The sequence below is a fragment of the Kwoniella botswanensis genome, chromosome 1 (genome assembly GCF_036426115.1).
Source record: "Kwoniella botswanensis chromosome 1, complete sequence".
NCBI lineage: Eukaryota > Fungi > Basidiomycota > Tremellomycetes > Tremellales > Cryptococcaceae > Kwoniella > Kwoniella botswanensis.
The window spans coordinates 2,089,869-2,105,779 of NC_088599.1; the positions used below are offsets into that span (position 1 = coordinate 2,089,869).

Here is a 15,911-nt window from a genome sequence, read left to right on the forward strand (position 1 = left end):
GTATCTTCCTCGTCTCTGTCGTTAAAAAGAACTCACCAATTCAATTCACCTTCACCTTCTGGGATATAACCAAATTGATATGTCCATCTAGAGTATTTCGAGATGAGCAAAGATCTGGCATCTGCTCCGTTGGAGGACGACTCCGACCCCACATATACCCATTTCGCTCACCGAGCAGAATTCCTTGAATTGCTAGGTCGGTTCTTGAACATTGAGATTGCAGGAGAGTCCGGTGTCAAGGAGGATGAAGATGAGGAAGGATTGGTCAACAGTCTGGGAGCGATAGTGAGATTCTCTCTCTTGACCTTTCCTGGACACTTCAGTTAGCTCATGCATTTATAGCTCGATCACTATCTCCCTTTACCTGGATTATTGGATCCCTCTTTAGATGAGATTGTACCTCCGCTTATGGACCTACTGGGCGCGAACCTGCCTACTCTAGTCAACGACGAAGAGAATGATATCAAGAAGACCGTCAATCCGAACAGGTTGGCAAGACTTGGTAGATTGCTTAATTGGATAGTCAAAGTCAGAGGTTGGAAAGCAGTTGGTGAGCTCATTCAAACATCTTTGGTTCTTGGTTTATCCAAGCTGACAAGAACTCGTAGTACCTCATTTCCCATCTTCCATCCCGAACTTACCAATGCTAGTAACACTTCTATCCCCTCTTATGTCCGCATCAACCTCTACGACTCCATCGACACCACATCATCCAATAATATCTTCAAGTGAATCATGGGAATTGCGAGCAATCCTACTTCTTTGGTTGGCCTTGCTCCTAACGGTACCATTCAACTTGACTGCTCTTTCTTCCTCGTCTTCTGCTGTCCCTCCATCGACAATGTACGGTATAGATCTTCCCTCGTCGCTTATCCTATTCTCCACGAAGATATCACCCCTAGCTCAACAAGTGATACTGCTCTCTATACCTTTACTCAGTCGACCGGGGTTGGAAGGAGCCTATTCAGCCTTAGTTCTAGCTCGACTATACTCTCGAGAAGATACTGTCCAGGGTCTACCAGGATTTTTAGAGTGGGCTTCGAAAGAGATCCAAGCGGGAGAAAGAGAATTGGAAGCACATTTTATTTCTTCCCTTTTGGAATTTATGGCTTTATTACCTTCTTTACTTAAACCCAACCACCTACCCGCTCTAGAAGGATTTATGGAGGACCACTTATTGCCCCATTTACAAGGGTCCAGGACCGCAGCTGGATCAGGACTAATACGGAAGTTGGCTATAAAAGCTAAAGGCAGGTTATGGTTAGCGAAGATCAGGAAGAGTATGTCTGGTAAGGCTATATCCCTTATTGCGGATCTCCGTCGTAGGAGTCATACTGATGGTGTCAATCCTTCTAGACGGTGAAGATGATTCAGATCTAGATTTACCGGATGGTCTGGAAGAATGGCTAGATGATCTCATGGGCGGTTTATCTGACAAAGTGAGTTGTGTATGTTACCGCAAAGTCTGGATAGCCTGTCTGACCGAACTATAATGAAGGATACGATCGTCCGTTATTCCTCAGCCAAATACTTAGCTCGACTCTCATCCCTACTTCCCTTGTCATTCTCTTCTCAGATCGTGGAAGCTGTCATAGACCTCTTCTCCGGTACAGAGGAGGAACCAGTCATTCTTACTTCCTTCGGAACGGTGATTGATCCAGGAGGATCGTCAAGTACGGGCGGTACGATGGGATTTGGAGGAGTGGAGACTACTCGGGGAGAAGCGAGATGGCATGGTGTATGTTTGGCTTTGGCTGAAATGGCAAGAAGGGGTCTGATCAAAGAGGAAGAGCAGATTGGAAGTGCAGTGAAATGGGTCATAAAGGTCAGTCAGGGTTTTACATATATATCAAATTCAGCTGATCAGCGTCTGCGATCACAGGCACTAACATTCGATCTTCGTCGAGCATCGCATTCAATAGGAGCAAACGTCCGAGACGCAGCGTCTTACCTTCTTTGGTCATTATCACGAGCCTGTCCACCGGATATGATCGAAGCCCATGCAGAAGATATGGCTACCAGTTTGATATGTGTGGCGCTGTTTGATAGGGAAGTGGGAGTGAGGAGAGCAGCGAGCGCCGCGTTCCAGGAAGGTGTGGGGAGACTGGTGAGCTGTATCCTTTATGATGCAGGACAGGAAATCAAGCTCATACGTATACTTTCAGGGTCTGTATCCAGAAGGAATCGATGTATTGGGTAAAACGGATTTTTATTCTGTCAGCGTGCGAAGAATGGCTTTTACAATTGCCGCTCCGGCTGTAGCTATGTAAGCTTGACCTTCTTCCGAGTTACATAGCGGCTCAAAGCTGATCTACGACATAGACATAAAGTATATCGTGATAAGATGCGAGAACATCTCCATCATATCACTCTGAGGCATTGGGATACCAACATGCGGATACAAGGTGCTCAGGCGTTACACAGCATTCTGAAACTTGGTGATGAAGGAGACGTACAAGATTCACTAGATCGAGAGGTAAGCTAGGATTCGCTTGCCAATGTTATGTAGCTTACCATATCGTTGGCGTAGATCAAACAATTGCCTTCCTTAGACGCAGTCAATGTTCACGGTGCGTTGTTAGGTCTCACGCAGATCGCAGAGCCATTCGATGAGAACGATCAGCGGCGACAAACGGTCAGTTGAACAGACCGGGACTACGAGATGGCAACTAATGTCTGTATTCACGTCAGATCTTCGACGCGCTCTCGACAATCCGCCCAGCATCCTTCGTATCCTCCCAAGCGGCTGACATATTCTCTTCCGTGTGTTCCTTACTCGTCGTGATACTGAACCAAAGTATAATATCGAGCCCTTCGACTCAATCAGTATTGGACAAGCACCTAGAATTATCGATGAAACGTCGAGAATCGGAAGTACACGAGTCTGTCGCTAGGGTGTATGGGAAATTGAGTGAATTGAGGTCACCAGAAAAGGATATCAGCAAGTGAGCTGCCCGTCAGCTTTTTCTCCTGCTACACCATAGCTGATTACCCCAATCAGGTTGATATCGGATCTGAAGTCGTTTAGAATCGCCTCCAGACAGGCTGCGTCATTAGCGCTGGGGCACATCAAGTACCCTCCAACACCCTCATCTTTGACGGATAAAGCGATCAAAGCCCTATTGGAGTTGTTGGATAAGCCCGAGAAGATCGATATCGAATCGCGCAGAGCGGCAGTCCGATCTTTAGGTGATATAGCTATACAAAGAGTAGATGGGGGTATGATAGGCAAGTATAGCTCCGGTATGACCCCAATGATGATGTATAGCTGATATAGTATAATCTGACGCAGTGACACCTACTCAACTTACTTCGATCTTACAAAACTTTGTACAGGGTTTGGGGGACTACACCACCGATCAGAGAGGAGATGTCGGTTCCTGGGTCAGAGTTCAATCCCTCACATCGATAGGGAATGCACTTTCCACTCTTGATCCACAGTTGGATCTAGTCTCTGAGGAGACATTCGACGATCTGATAGGAGGGATTATCAAGCAGGGTGTGGAGAAACTTGAGTCTGTAAGAGGAGAGACGGCCAGGACATTGGCTAAGCTTAGAGAAGCAGGTTGGGAATGGGAGGGAATGGGTGGTATGAAAGTGGGCCTGCGTCAATTGGAGTGAGTGATCTCATCAAGCCGACACCTGCCTCTCTCGTTGCAGCGCAATCAACCTTTATATCATCGCCTATTCTGCTCACTGAATGAGGTTATGACGATCAAAATGACATGATTATTCTATTGATGATAGGAACGACGGTTTCCGATATATAGATCAAAAAGAATGGTTCTCCACTTCTATGCCTATCCTTCGAACGGAATATAGGAAACAGTTGATAGCGGGCCTGGTCTTGACCGTGGGAAGTCAAGTGATTACTCTTGTGAGCTTCACTTGTCACAAATACAGGCAAATATAGGGGGATAAGCTCACGTATACCTGATGATATATCTAGTCAAATGCAGCATTCCAACCTCTTTTATCGTACTTGACCCAACATCCCAGCTTGATAGCCTCAGTGCTAGGAGATCTACTGGAATTACTTGAACAGAATTATACTTCGAATAGGATATTCATACCGACTTTACAAACTTTATGGAAGCTATATGAGAATGGCTTGTTGGAGGTTCTAGGTGAGAATGGATATGACAACGAAGAACAATTGTGAGTTAAATTGTAACCAACTTGAAGTCTCATTCGATTTACAATTGATGATTCAGGATTTACCTTTTCAGATGTAACGATATCCTATCGGCTGCATGTAAAGGAATTTCAAATATCAAATCCATAGAGAGGATAACGACTTGTATGAGAGTGTGAGAAACTTTCATCATCCTTGACAATTCCGGTATGCTTGATATGATGACTGATGTTGTGTCATGTTGTCATATCAGAGTGATATCGTGTCTCTCAAATGCTTTACCTGCCAATCTGAAGATGAAATCTGTAGAGCATCTAAGTCTGTTTTTAGGTCATAAATTCCCTAGAGTGCGTTGCCTTTTCCCGGTTGTATCTGAAAGGTAATTAGCTGACTACCATACTGGATGTTATAGATACGAGCAATAACATCCGAAGAGCTGTATCTCAAACTTTCTTCTACCTATGATGAGCTTCCTGATGAGTTGGAGGAGATCTTGACCGGGATTGAATGGACAAGCGAGGAGTGTAAAGATAAGCTTGTAGAGGTGATAGAGCTGATGAAAAGTATGATGGTATAATATGGTATGCCTAACTCGCATCAAGGAAGGGAAATTGTGACTTAATTCACATCAATATATACCATGCATTTCATATACACTTTGTATTCCTACAACAGATGTATATCACCTAGCCCAAGGAGCTTTCGTACTCCCTTCCAAACCTGCTATCCCTCCTATTCCAGTCGAGACAACATCATCCCTTTGAGTTGAATCAGGTAAATCATCACCCCATAACCACCCTCCAATCCATAAACCTTGAACGACGACCTTCTTACCCACCACTTCAGCCATGAACATCTTCCTCAGCCCGCCGTGAATCTTGACCCAATCTTTCATCTGCGACAGGGACCAGAGTAAAGGTGAATGCTCGGAGAAGGCCGCACCGGATTTGAAGAGGGTGAGATGGTATAAAGAGAGGGTGTAGAAGTCTTTGATCTCTATGGAGGATTGGTACGTGGAGGCGAGGGATAGGGATTGAGTGGGTGTGAGAGAGCCGTCTACACACAAAAGGATACATGGGTTACCACTGATCAACATCGAGCTATTGTAGAAGGTGTTCTGTTCGGATGACGGAGGACTGCACTTACCTAATAGCTGAGCTGATCCGAATAAATACCTGAATACAACAAGAATATCAGAGAAAACAGCAAACTCATGGTAATGATAGGCATTTTCATACTCTTGAGTTGTATGATTAGATTGACTCACGGTAAGAAACAATAATCGTCTAATCCCCATACACCATGTGAACCAGCTGGTTCTAACCTATAGGTCTTTTGAAGCAGTGTTGTCAAATCAAGGTATCTACGGATGACATGTCAGTCACATCCTTATCATGATTCCCGTGCGACCGAGTCAGCTGTTCGTCCCTTCCCACTTACCTTGCAAATACCCTCAATATCAGCTCATCCTCCTCTTCCTCTTTCTCCCCTTCACCGCCTATCCATCCAGATATCACACAGGTATACAAACCCATGACAAAAGCCAGTTCGTGCCCTGTACCATAATCTATTCTCACTGGATGACCGAATGCATGCGAATTGAGTAAGAGAGGTAGTATTTGAGCGGGTAGTGTGTATGGTATAGAAGGAGAAGTGAAGAATGAAGGTATTCGCTAAGAACATCAATCGTATAAGCTCTGTGCATTGATGTTCATCTTTTATACATCGCTTACCTCTTCAACCAATTTGATATAAGTTCGAAAAGCCAAATTACCAAATCGCTGATTACTCTGAGGTTGGATCGGTACCTCTTCTACCCAATCCATCATCCTGTTCAACATGTCCATCAAAGTTTTGATACCCTGTCGTCGTCGTTTCGGCCTCACTACGTCAGCTAAACATGATCGGCAGCAATACTATACGGTAACAGACCTCATTATCTCCCTCGTAGTCTCCTCTGAGAATCTCCTTACCCTTGATTCTTTCACATCGCCTTTTGACCCATCCCCAGAACGCCTGGAATCCAGGCGAGGTATGCCATTGAGCTACGGCAGAGTCAGTCGTGAGACATGGTCGGGGTGGAGCAGGGTCGGTGGGTAGGTAGATCCCGCGAGATGTGGATGATTCGCCGTTCTTCTGCATTGGACCATCTGGAGGTTGAACTGACATCCTATCTTGTGTGAAAAGCCTTCGGTAGAGGAAGACATCCCATTTCAACCATTTCAACCATTGTTTTCGTCATGATGATGCTTCGACATTGACATTGACGGTCGTTGTTGGTTATTTTCCCACGGTGGTCGTGTGGTGTGGAGACCCCGTTGTTGATCCCATACCCTGATACTCTACTGAAAGAAAAGTTGAAAGTTGGAACAAAACCAAAAGCATCAACTCAACCATTCAATGTTCAATCGATTTCGATCGGACCAGTAGACCACGAATAACTATGCCCCAGTACATCCTCCGTATATCTCTCGAGCACAAGTCATTCCGCATACCTTCCCTCCTGTCCATATCTCAGGTGTTCAACTTCCCTATACGGTTCATCTCCAAAGACAAGTACAGGGGGATATTGATCGTTGAGCTCGAAAAGGAACAAGATGTACACCATATACTAGAACGAGATACTCTGGTTTTGTAAACTTTACTGTTGATCATCTCCCTTGGGTGAAACACGAAGCTTATGCTATTTGTAGATCCGCGAGTGAGCTATATGCCGCAGGAACAACCTACTCCGAGTTACATGATCAAATGCGAGGGAATTTGAAAGTGCTAGAACCGTATGAATATGCGAGTTTCAAGTTCACGCTGGAAGGGGCCAACCACAGGGTGGTTGAATCTAGAACAACGTTGGTTCTAGCATTCTGAGAAATATGTTGCGAGACTGACCTAGTTGAATTGTGTTTTCAGCGAAACAGTTGAAAGTTTCGCTTATACCGATTTGAAAGGTAAGATTCAGATGAAAGATCCAGAAGTGGAATTTGTCATATATGAAGATTGTGAGTATCCTCTTTTCTCGTGGTGAGATTCGAGTCGAGGTTGATAGCCATGATTATCAGATGACTTTGAAATTGCCCATACGAGTGAAGCTAGGTATAAAAGAGATGGCAAATTCCGACATGTCTACTTCGGACGACGAGTGAGTCATTGTACCAATATCACACACAATGTCAAGGCATCTCGGGCTGACTCACAGATGGTTTTGTTATTAGGTAGGATTCGGTAAAGGTAGATTATTACCTACCAAGCACGACGTGAAAGCCCGAGCGTACTATGGAAATACCTCGATGGATTCGCATATGGGTTTCCTAATGGCTGGTCAGGCTTTGGTAAGTCCACACTTCCTCACAAGCTCAGATGACATTATGGGGAATAAGGACTGACGATGTTTTTGGTTCGAGTGTATAGCCTGCACCAGGTAAAATTGTCTATGACCCATTCGTCGGAACAGGTTCGATGCTTTATGCTTCTGCTCACTGGGGTGCGTATGTCATGGGAAGTGATATCGATGGTAGACAGATACGAGGGAAATGTAAGTCAAATCCCTTTGTCTGTTGAACTCGGAAAGTGTGCAGCGATCACGATACTGATGATTTGGTATTCTATCATTGCATAGCGAAAGGAAAAGAAGTCAAACCTGGTATTCTTCGAGCAGCAGCTCAATACGGTACAGAAGACCTTTTCTTAGACTGTCTGACTTATGATGTAACGAAAAGTCCCATACGGAGAGGTGGATGGGTAGATGCTATCATAACGGATCCACCTTGTGAGTGGATAGTATATCAGCTTATCAGTAGATCTCACCGTATTTTGAACCGAAAGCTGACTACATATCGCCGCTGCAGACGGTGTAAGGGCAGGAGCGAAGCGTCTGGGCAGGAAAGAAGGTGGAAAGCCATTGAGAGATGAGCCATACATGTTTCCCGATGGAACGTATTCGCATCAGTGAGTGAGCTGTGCGCATCTTTCACGAGTATGAAAATCCGAGTTGATAGCGATATATGTACATAGACTTCCAGGCTACCTCCCACCTTCTAGACCCTATGAACTTGCCAATCTTACCTTGGATCTGGTCCAATTAGCAAGATGGCTTTTAGTCCCAGGAGGTAGATTGGTATTCTTCTTACCGACAGTAAACGAAGACTACCAAGAAGTGGATGTACCTGTTGTGGAAGGTATGAAAGAGCTCAAAGTCGATGAAGGGAGTGTGCAAGACTTCGGTAAATGGGGAAGAAGGGTGAGTCTGTCTCGCTCAATCCGTAGATGATGTGACTGATTGTCTTAATTGATGTAATAGCTAATAACGATGGAGAAGACTGCACAAGATGATGGGCCACCGCCGACATTTGAGGATCACGAGGAATTCGACGCAAGGAACCAACCTGAATACTTACCTGGACATCATGGTTTCAGAGATAGAGTAAGTGCACCTTATCCTTCAATACAACAGAACAATTTCACTAATCGAGTTGAAATAGTACGCAACTGGTTTCTCGTCACGGAAGAGGAGCGAGAACCCGTCTCCAGTGGATACTCCGCCGAGCTTGGAACCGATTGTGCCTGTGATATCAGGAGATAAGGTCTAGTATAAACATATCTAATGCATTTAGCTCATGAGAACGCTGAAATATTCTTGAATCGCAATCAAAGGCCTCGAAGTGGATTCAGGTACAGCTAACGGACTGATGGGACTTGGGACTACATGATGATACACACCGGCTCTGAGGGTGCGGTAGGAGGAACGACCGTCTTAAGAGGCTGGACAGAGACCATCCTTGCGTGTATGGGTACTAACACGCCGTCGGGAAACTATCAGTATAACAAGCAATCAGTATGGAAACCAAACTCCGAGACCTCCAAGTTCAATTCGCTTACCATTGTACCAGGAGGAAAATATGCGCCCCACTTCAACACAGTATGGCTTTATGATATGAAAACCAGTACTCAGCCTGTACATCCCATCTCATAACGGGCCATAACAGAACGATTTTGGATGATTATAACTCACTTTGGTAAAGCAGCACCTAAGGAGAACATCGATCCAGCAGGAACGATAAATTCGGTTACTGTTTTACCTTCTTTAGTTATATTGTCTATCGTCGTACTTGGACCCTTGGGCCATCAATCACACCCAACCACGAATTAGTCCCTTGTCGACGAATATGATCCGACTAAACTCACAAATTCCGGTTTGGGCCACACCGTCTCCACATCCAATGATCCAGGTCCTTTCTTATTTGCCGCTTTGGTCTTGAGGATATTCACCTCTGAAGGCATCTGAGGGGCTTTTGACATCTTGTTATAGAATTCCGATCGTTCTTGGTTGCAGTCTTTTTTATTTTGATCTTCGTGATCTATCTCCTGTCAGTAGTTCACCAAATAAGAGATTTACCAATTCGAGTGTGAGATTTCTCTCAATGACACTTGATAAATTCAATCATTCACCTCTTGATAAATTGGAATATCTATATTGTTGGTCCTACCTTTGATCAGTCAAGCCTTGATATATACTGATGAAAGGAAAGGATGTCGAATCACTTATCTCAGAGATGATCGTCCATCAAGATGAAACGCTACAGTATCTTCATATGTCTGGTCAAACATTTATTTATTTATTTATTTATTTATTTAATTTTCATATCTACATAAGTTCCATCATCATTTCCTTTTCTTTCCTTTCTGCATACCATGTACACGGTTTACATTATATTCAACCATCTAGGATTTATCCTTGATGATGGCATTTGCAAATTCCATCATACTTTGAAATTGATAATCAGGTATAACATCCTTATAAGCTGATACGCCCATGAAAGCTCTCTCTCGATCTATCCAAGCTGATTTGATACCTTTCTTGTGACCACTATGCACAATAACATCGTACATTGTAAGCACGAATAAATCACAATAATGGATTCTACAAGGAGATTCTACAACTTACGGTTGAACATCATGATATTTGGAATTAGCAACTATCAGGATATCTTCTTTTTCCAATCCGAAATCTTTCTTGATGTTCTCTATGGCGTATTCGAAATTCCGCAACGAGGGTTTGTATGATCCGACTATTCAAGGAAAAGTGCTATTCAGCTCAGCTTCCTCCCATGACGGTGTCATCTACTGAATCAGCGGAATCGTCCCCAGGGGGAACATGGGATATGACAGATGACCAATGGTGTATATGTAGTATTGAGTTGTACATTAACAGGCTTTGGGTAAAAACCACTCACTCTTCTCAGCGGTGTAGATAGCATCGAAGGCAAATCCTTTCTCCAACTTTTTTTTCGATCTATTCCCCAATAACACTCAGTTGATATCACATATGTCCAACTTTGAAAAGTGAATATCGCACTCACCCATCAAAACTCTTATTATCGACATTGGACAGAATGACCAACTTCAACCCCGCATCCGAAAGCTTCTTCAGCGCATCTGCCGAATCTGGAAAAGCGGGCCACGAAGGAATAGAGTTGCCAAATGCTTTAGCTTGACCTGTATCAACCCCAAAATAAACTTCAGCTTTTCAGGTCAAATTACAACTTCCCATTCATGGTATGGTGTACAAACCTCACCTTCATCAGATTTAAGATTCAGTTTTTCAGCAGTCTCGATATACACCTTTGCGAGTCTACGTACAGTGCAGTACAGTCAACATCCCATATACCCTCCACTGGCGCAGAGGATCAGCCGGATATAGGAAATTGAACGGCTCACAATTCCGAATAGAGCATCGTGGGCTGCTCATCCTGGATCCTATTCTCGATAGGACCTAGCACTTCAAATAATCTATCTCTGCTCGGTGCGGAAGGTTGATCGAGGAGAGATTTAAGATTCTCTAGCATCCCTGTCTCCCAGTCCTACCATGATCCCTTGTCAGCTTTATCATGCATGCAAAAGGGGATCTTTTGAAAGAGGTGAAACTTACAATGAGAGTCTGTGATCGGATCAATTACGGGTAGAGAGAATTAGCTGATAAGAATAAGGAAGGCACCGTGCAGGAACTGATTGGCTCACTCCATAACAATCGAAGAGCAAGACTCTGAAGGTGGTTCACGAGAGTCGCAATGTCAGCTATGTGTTCACTCCCGTCAAGACCTTGAATGACAACTCACTTGAAGGGCGCAAGAGACATGGTGGGTGACTGATTGACTGAGTTCGTTCAATTACAGTATTAAGGTTGTAAGATACAAGCATAAAGTATTGATCATGTTAATATCCCTTTTCTCTGTGATCGATAACAATGCAGCGCGATACATTAAAATACACCCACCTGATTAGAACAATGACATGTGTTCGTGTTGTTCACAGAACCGACGGTTATCGACGATCATTGACACGAAAGTAGCCCGCGGTATTCTGCACTCGGTGAAAATCCGGTCCGAGCTGATAACGATCGTGATAAGGTATTGTGAACTGCTTCGAGTACAATCGTACAATCGTCAAACGGATTATGAGACATCGAATAAGTCGACGAAGATGAAGCATATGAGCCCTTACCTCCATGTATCAACTGGTCACTCTATCGAAGCTCCTTGAATCATCTTGCGATGTCAGGCACCCTGACAACCCTTCCTTTGATCTCGAGGAACTGGGCTTGTTCTTGTTGATCCGGCCGGATAAGTCTCGAGTGTCAAGGTGAGATGTATTCTTACAATCAGTGAATGGAGCGAGGGGGACTACGAGTAGGGTCAAAAGACATACTATGAACATCATACCCTGGAGTCGTTCCACTCAATCGAAGTATACATGTCTCACTCTGAGCAGTTCGCGCCCTACATCATCTCAGCCAATCTCATTTCCTCATTCTTGCTTACTTTGACTCTCAATCAGTTCTATCATACGCGCGATGGACAAATTCGACGATATATTCCACCACTGACTTCCACAGAACCATTCAGCTCGACGCAGAGACCGAAAAAGATGAAGAACAACGTGATGAACAAGTCGATTGTCAAAGTATCATCTCCTCCGTACGAGACACTACCGAATCGCTCTTGTTCATTACTGGCAGCACTCTCAGCACCCTCATCGATGCTCATAAGAAGCTAGCTGATAGTTTCAAATTACCAGAGATGAGGACTAGACGATCTCAAGTTGCTCATACAGCTGCTGCAGCTACCATAGTTGCTGGAAGTGCCGTTTTGGCTTATAAGTATGGATCGGACTTTTGCATCCAAAGCTCAAATGGTGCATGAGAACAACAGTATTTCTTCATTATCAAAGAGCCTGAGGTCAACCCAAAACACCCCTCGTTCAGTCCTCTTTCGTCAGTCTTCCAATGCAGCATGATTTGATGTGAACTTTGTACCTTTCAGTTCTTGTACCTTAGGTTGACCTCTAACAATGCATTCCTTGGAACAAAATATCTCTAAACGTCTATGGATCCCACCCTCCCCTCGAGCTTCTTGCAGGATGTACATCCGTCACTTTGAACTGTCTGTACAGACTTCCTACCAGAGAACGTATCTAGAAGAAGCTGTCCAGCATTTCATCGATGTATCTTGTCACATGCTCTTCGCCAATAGGCTCTTGTTCCTCTTGGTGTCGAACAGCTTGAGGTACGAAAGTTTGGTCAAGCTCTGAGCGTTGTTGGTGGTACATAAATCCTCCACTGCCGTTTTGTTGATATTGTAGTTGATGGGGAAGAGGGTATACATTAGCCTCCAGAGGACCATGACTCGAGCTATCATAGTATGAGAGGCTATTCGCTGATCGTGGTATCGAGTATTTACCAACTTGAATGTGATTGGTCCGATCACTAGCTGAACGATCTTCAGCACCACCGTAATACCTTCCATAGCCGTGAGGGGATGGTGTATACCAATGTGCGCCTTGTGACGCTGTGTTCATCGCCAAAGCTAGATCCGAAGCTGAAGCTTCAACTTGTTCTTGTTCTTTCAAGTATTCTGCATAGCTTTCCAAGTACTGGATTGATCGACCATGGATCCAGCCATTATATTCAGCAGCTGTCCTTCCCTGATGGGAAAGATATTCTTTGGAAGTCGTCAGTACTGCCCAGGCCTCCAAGCAGTCCCTGTGCTTGGTTGGGCTATATTCCCAAATATCAGCACGATTGTTAAATCTGAAAGAACGAATATCTTTAAAATTTTCTAAAGTCTTCTGACGCTTGCTTGATGTAACCTCTTTGTATATGTTTGATATTGCCCACGAATCTTCTCGAAGCTTCATCAAGTGCTCTGACATCCCATGGATCTTGTAAGGAATCTGATTTAAGGGGAAGAACGAAATCCGAGATATTCTTCTTGTGTTGGATAGGTATCAATGAGAATGTCTCTTGACGACCATCAGAATTGGGATTGAAGTGATGATATTGATCCATGAATCCCCAATGGGCCAATAAGGGGGCACCTTCCCTTGTACAAATGTAGTTCGACCCGTCTTGAAGAGTGATTTGGTACACTTCCTCATTATGGCCATATGAGGTCTTTACACCCTGTGTACTGCCGAAAATGGCTGCACTGGGTCTGCTCAAGATCAATCGAGTGGAGTGGAACATGATTAGTTCAGGTGGTAGAGACTATTCCAAGTGGAGTACGGTTTGCAAATCTGATTGGGTCTTACGTTAAGCTGGGTAGGCGGTAGTGGATTGCTATATCTGCAGATATAGCGAGATTTTTCTGGGGATCGCACCATTGGTATATATATACTGTACGATTTCATAAACATCGAGTCAATCAGTCGGCTAAAACTCTCGGGGAATGATCGTCCTAAACCAACTATCAGTTGTTCAACCTGTATGATTTACAGTGTCCTTTGTCAAACACTTCCCCTTACAGTATCGCATAATGCTTCTTCTGAATTCCGTTTCATCGTTCTGATCACTTTGTTTCTATCAGGGGGTATGACATCCATTGTTATAATTTCTATTGTCGACCTGTAACAGGGCTTACATCCATTGAAAGAATGCTGTTGACTGCTTACAGTACAAAACAAGATAAAATCAAGGAGGATCATGCATCCTTTCAAGATGAGAAGTAGTGTATGCAATGGCAATCTGATAGTAACCATCGGTCACATGTACAGTATATCGATTGACGTACCGTACAGTACATTACTCCATACTTTTCTTGCAAGATCCAAGTCCTTCCTCAACAAATACAAAGAAATCTAGCTGAAGCGATCCAACATTTCATTGATAGATCTGGTAACGTGATTTTCCTCCATGGAGTCCTCGTGATGTCCTTGTTCGCCCATTTGGGGGGTAACAGTCTGAGCAGAGTATGATCCGTGGGGTAACCAGCTGCCCCCTGGCTGGTGCTGCATTTGGTACCGGATACATTGGTTATATTCTGGTAGGGATCCGTGGGCCGAGGTGACATGGTAGGGATTATTTCCAGATTGATTACTTGCAGAATATCCTTGAGTATCACCGAAACTTCCATGTTCATATCCATATCCATGACCATTGCCTTGAGGACTCCGAGATGCACCTCCGATCATGGAATATGTTTGGGTGCCACCCATTTGAACAGTGGCCTGAACGCCATGTCTTGTTGATGGATCAGGGAGTCCTGGCATAGCCGTTCCGTGTGTTTCGATGATGCGATCGATCGTACTCTGAACATCGTCATTCGCGGAGGCCTCTCTTCCAACTTTTCCAATTTGTCCAATCTGTCCAGCTTCTCTTTCATTCTCTTCCAGGAAATTAGCATAGTCTTCCACAAAGTCCTTGGATCGACCATAATGCCAACGATTATATTCAGACGTCTGTCCTTCTTCGCTTTCATGGTAACCATGAGAAGTACCAGTAGTAAGTTTTATGCAAGTATCCAATGCTCTTCGATACCTTTGGTCATCATGATTCCAAATATCCGCTCTATTATTAAACGTAAAAGAGCGTATATCATCGAATGCCCTGAACCTATACTTATTATCGATATAACCCCTTTGAATAGATTTGATTCTCCTGACGAACTTCCTAGAAGGTCACTTTAAGTATCTCACGTCCATTAGATTATCCAGAGAAGATGAGACGTCAGTAGGGTTGATGATTATTTTGGAACAATCAAATTTGCTATTCAATGGTAATAATCGGTAATATTCATCATCTACCTGAAAAGGTTTCAACTGAAGACATTGTTCCTTGAATCCATAAGTAGCAAGTAAAGGTGCACCCTCTCTAGAGAAGATGGTCGTCTCTCCATTTACGGAGAGACCTTGGCATACCTCGTCACCAGGGTAGTAATTGGTTTTCACACCTTGAGAGTTAGAGTTAGCGTAAAATGGGGCTGTTTGGTGATTCTCTAGAATCATACGGGTTGGACGAGACATGACAATTGGATGGTATCAAAGTAAGATCAATCAGAAATGATGATGAGATCACTGTTTAGCAATGAATCAAATCTGAGGGCAATACACGACAACTGGAGGGAGATACCACTTCCTATCTGACTATAATCAGTCTGACTGTGACGCCGAAACAGATAGATAGTCGTCTCCATGATTCGGACGTCCATCCTTTATGGAAGAGTATTGCTCGTTTGCTCAGTACAACTTTTCTAGTAGGGTTTAAGCCTCTCCTTTTATGAGGTGCGAAGTTTCGTCAGGGGTTTCAACACATTGGAGCGTGAGGTGAAGTAAGCGTTCATCTTTCCATTCATACGAGACATCGCTTTCCCTAAGAGCCCGTTATCTTTTCACTGTATTTTGCACTGGACCCGACCTATAATCCTATCCTCCAACAGTACCGTTGCTCATTTTGTTGCTCCACCCTTCACATTTACATTCTAGCATCCAAAATCGATCTCATGTCAATTGA

The 15,911-nt window shown here is 44.0% G+C and overlaps 8 protein-coding genes across 8 annotated transcripts; 2 read left to right on the plus strand and 6 right to left on the minus strand.

Moving 5' to 3' along the window:
- Window positions 1-102: 102 nt before the first annotated feature.
- Window positions 103-4,712, plus strand: L199_000813 (uncharacterized protein; the record flags this gene model as incomplete). Its single annotated transcript, XM_064886572.1, has 17 exons — window positions 103-285; window positions 343-550; window positions 609-1,280; window positions 1,357-1,439; window positions 1,499-1,825; window positions 1,883-2,107; window positions 2,166-2,266; window positions 2,323-2,476; window positions 2,531-2,635; window positions 2,692-2,945; window positions 3,002-3,228; window positions 3,293-3,617; window positions 3,748-3,877; window positions 3,950-4,158; window positions 4,230-4,310; window positions 4,389-4,482; window positions 4,548-4,712. The coding sequence occupies 17 exons, from the start codon at window positions 103-105 to the stop codon at window positions 4,710-4,712; spliced, it is 3,543 nt and encodes a 1,180-aa protein (XP_064742644.1).
- A 105-nt stretch (window positions 4,713-4,817) lies between these two features.
- Window positions 4,818-6,304, minus strand: L199_000814 (uncharacterized protein; the record flags this gene model as incomplete). The annotated part of the gene is made up of 6 exons (XM_064886573.1): window positions 4,818-5,191; window positions 5,282-5,310; window positions 5,403-5,498; window positions 5,576-5,808; window positions 5,869-5,997; window positions 6,068-6,304. The coding sequence occupies 6 exons, from the start codon at window positions 6,302-6,304 to the stop codon at window positions 4,818-4,820; spliced, it is 1,098 nt and encodes a 365-aa protein (XP_064742645.1).
- Window positions 6,305-6,578: 274 nt separating this feature from the next.
- Window positions 6,579-8,718, plus strand: L199_000815 (uncharacterized protein; the record flags this gene model as incomplete). Its single annotated transcript, XM_064886574.1, has 11 exons — window positions 6,579-6,769; window positions 6,829-6,981; window positions 7,043-7,131; window positions 7,192-7,271; window positions 7,345-7,461; window positions 7,541-7,664; window positions 7,749-7,898; window positions 7,978-8,077; window positions 8,144-8,369; window positions 8,430-8,552; window positions 8,611-8,718. The coding sequence occupies 11 exons, from the start codon at window positions 6,579-6,581 to the stop codon at window positions 8,716-8,718; spliced, it is 1,461 nt and encodes a 486-aa protein (XP_064742646.1).
- Window positions 8,719-8,830: 112 nt separating this feature from the next.
- L199_000816 (uncharacterized protein) lies at window positions 8,831-9,427 on the minus strand (the record flags this gene model as incomplete). The annotated part of the gene is made up of 4 exons (XM_064886575.1): window positions 8,831-8,941; window positions 9,008-9,053; window positions 9,141-9,244; window positions 9,314-9,427. 4 exons carry the CDS (start codon window positions 9,425-9,427, stop codon window positions 8,831-8,833), a joined length of 375 nt encoding a protein of 124 aa, XP_064742647.1.
- A 423-nt stretch (window positions 9,428-9,850) lies between these two features.
- On the minus strand, window positions 9,851-11,264 carry L199_000817 (haloacid dehalogenase, type II; the record flags this gene model as incomplete). The annotated part of the gene is made up of 8 exons (XM_064886576.1): window positions 9,851-9,995; window positions 10,074-10,197; window positions 10,363-10,421; window positions 10,489-10,624; window positions 10,705-10,760; window positions 10,847-10,989; window positions 11,147-11,171; window positions 11,245-11,264. 8 exons carry the CDS (start codon window positions 11,262-11,264, stop codon window positions 9,851-9,853), a joined length of 708 nt encoding a protein of 235 aa, XP_064742648.1.
- A 1,334-nt stretch (window positions 11,265-12,598) lies between these two features.
- Window positions 12,599-12,982, minus strand: L199_000818 (uncharacterized protein; the record flags this gene model as incomplete). Its single annotated transcript, XM_064886577.1, has 1 exon — window positions 12,599-12,982. One exon carries the CDS (start codon window positions 12,980-12,982, stop codon window positions 12,599-12,601), a length of 384 nt encoding a protein of 127 aa, XP_064742649.1.
- A 250-nt stretch (window positions 12,983-13,232) lies between these two features.
- L199_000819 (uncharacterized protein) lies at window positions 13,233-13,649 on the minus strand (the record flags this gene model as incomplete). Its single annotated transcript, XM_064886578.1, has 1 exon — window positions 13,233-13,649. The coding sequence occupies one exon, from the start codon at window positions 13,647-13,649 to the stop codon at window positions 13,233-13,235; it is 417 nt and encodes a 138-aa protein (XP_064742650.1).
- A 611-nt stretch (window positions 13,650-14,260) lies between these two features.
- L199_000820 (uncharacterized protein) lies at window positions 14,261-15,424 on the minus strand (the record flags this gene model as incomplete). Its single annotated transcript, XM_064886579.1, has 2 exons — window positions 14,261-14,969; window positions 15,084-15,424. The coding sequence occupies 2 exons, from the start codon at window positions 15,422-15,424 to the stop codon at window positions 14,261-14,263; spliced, it is 1,050 nt and encodes a 349-aa protein (XP_064742651.1).
- Between the last annotated feature and the right edge of the window lie 487 nt (window positions 15,425-15,911).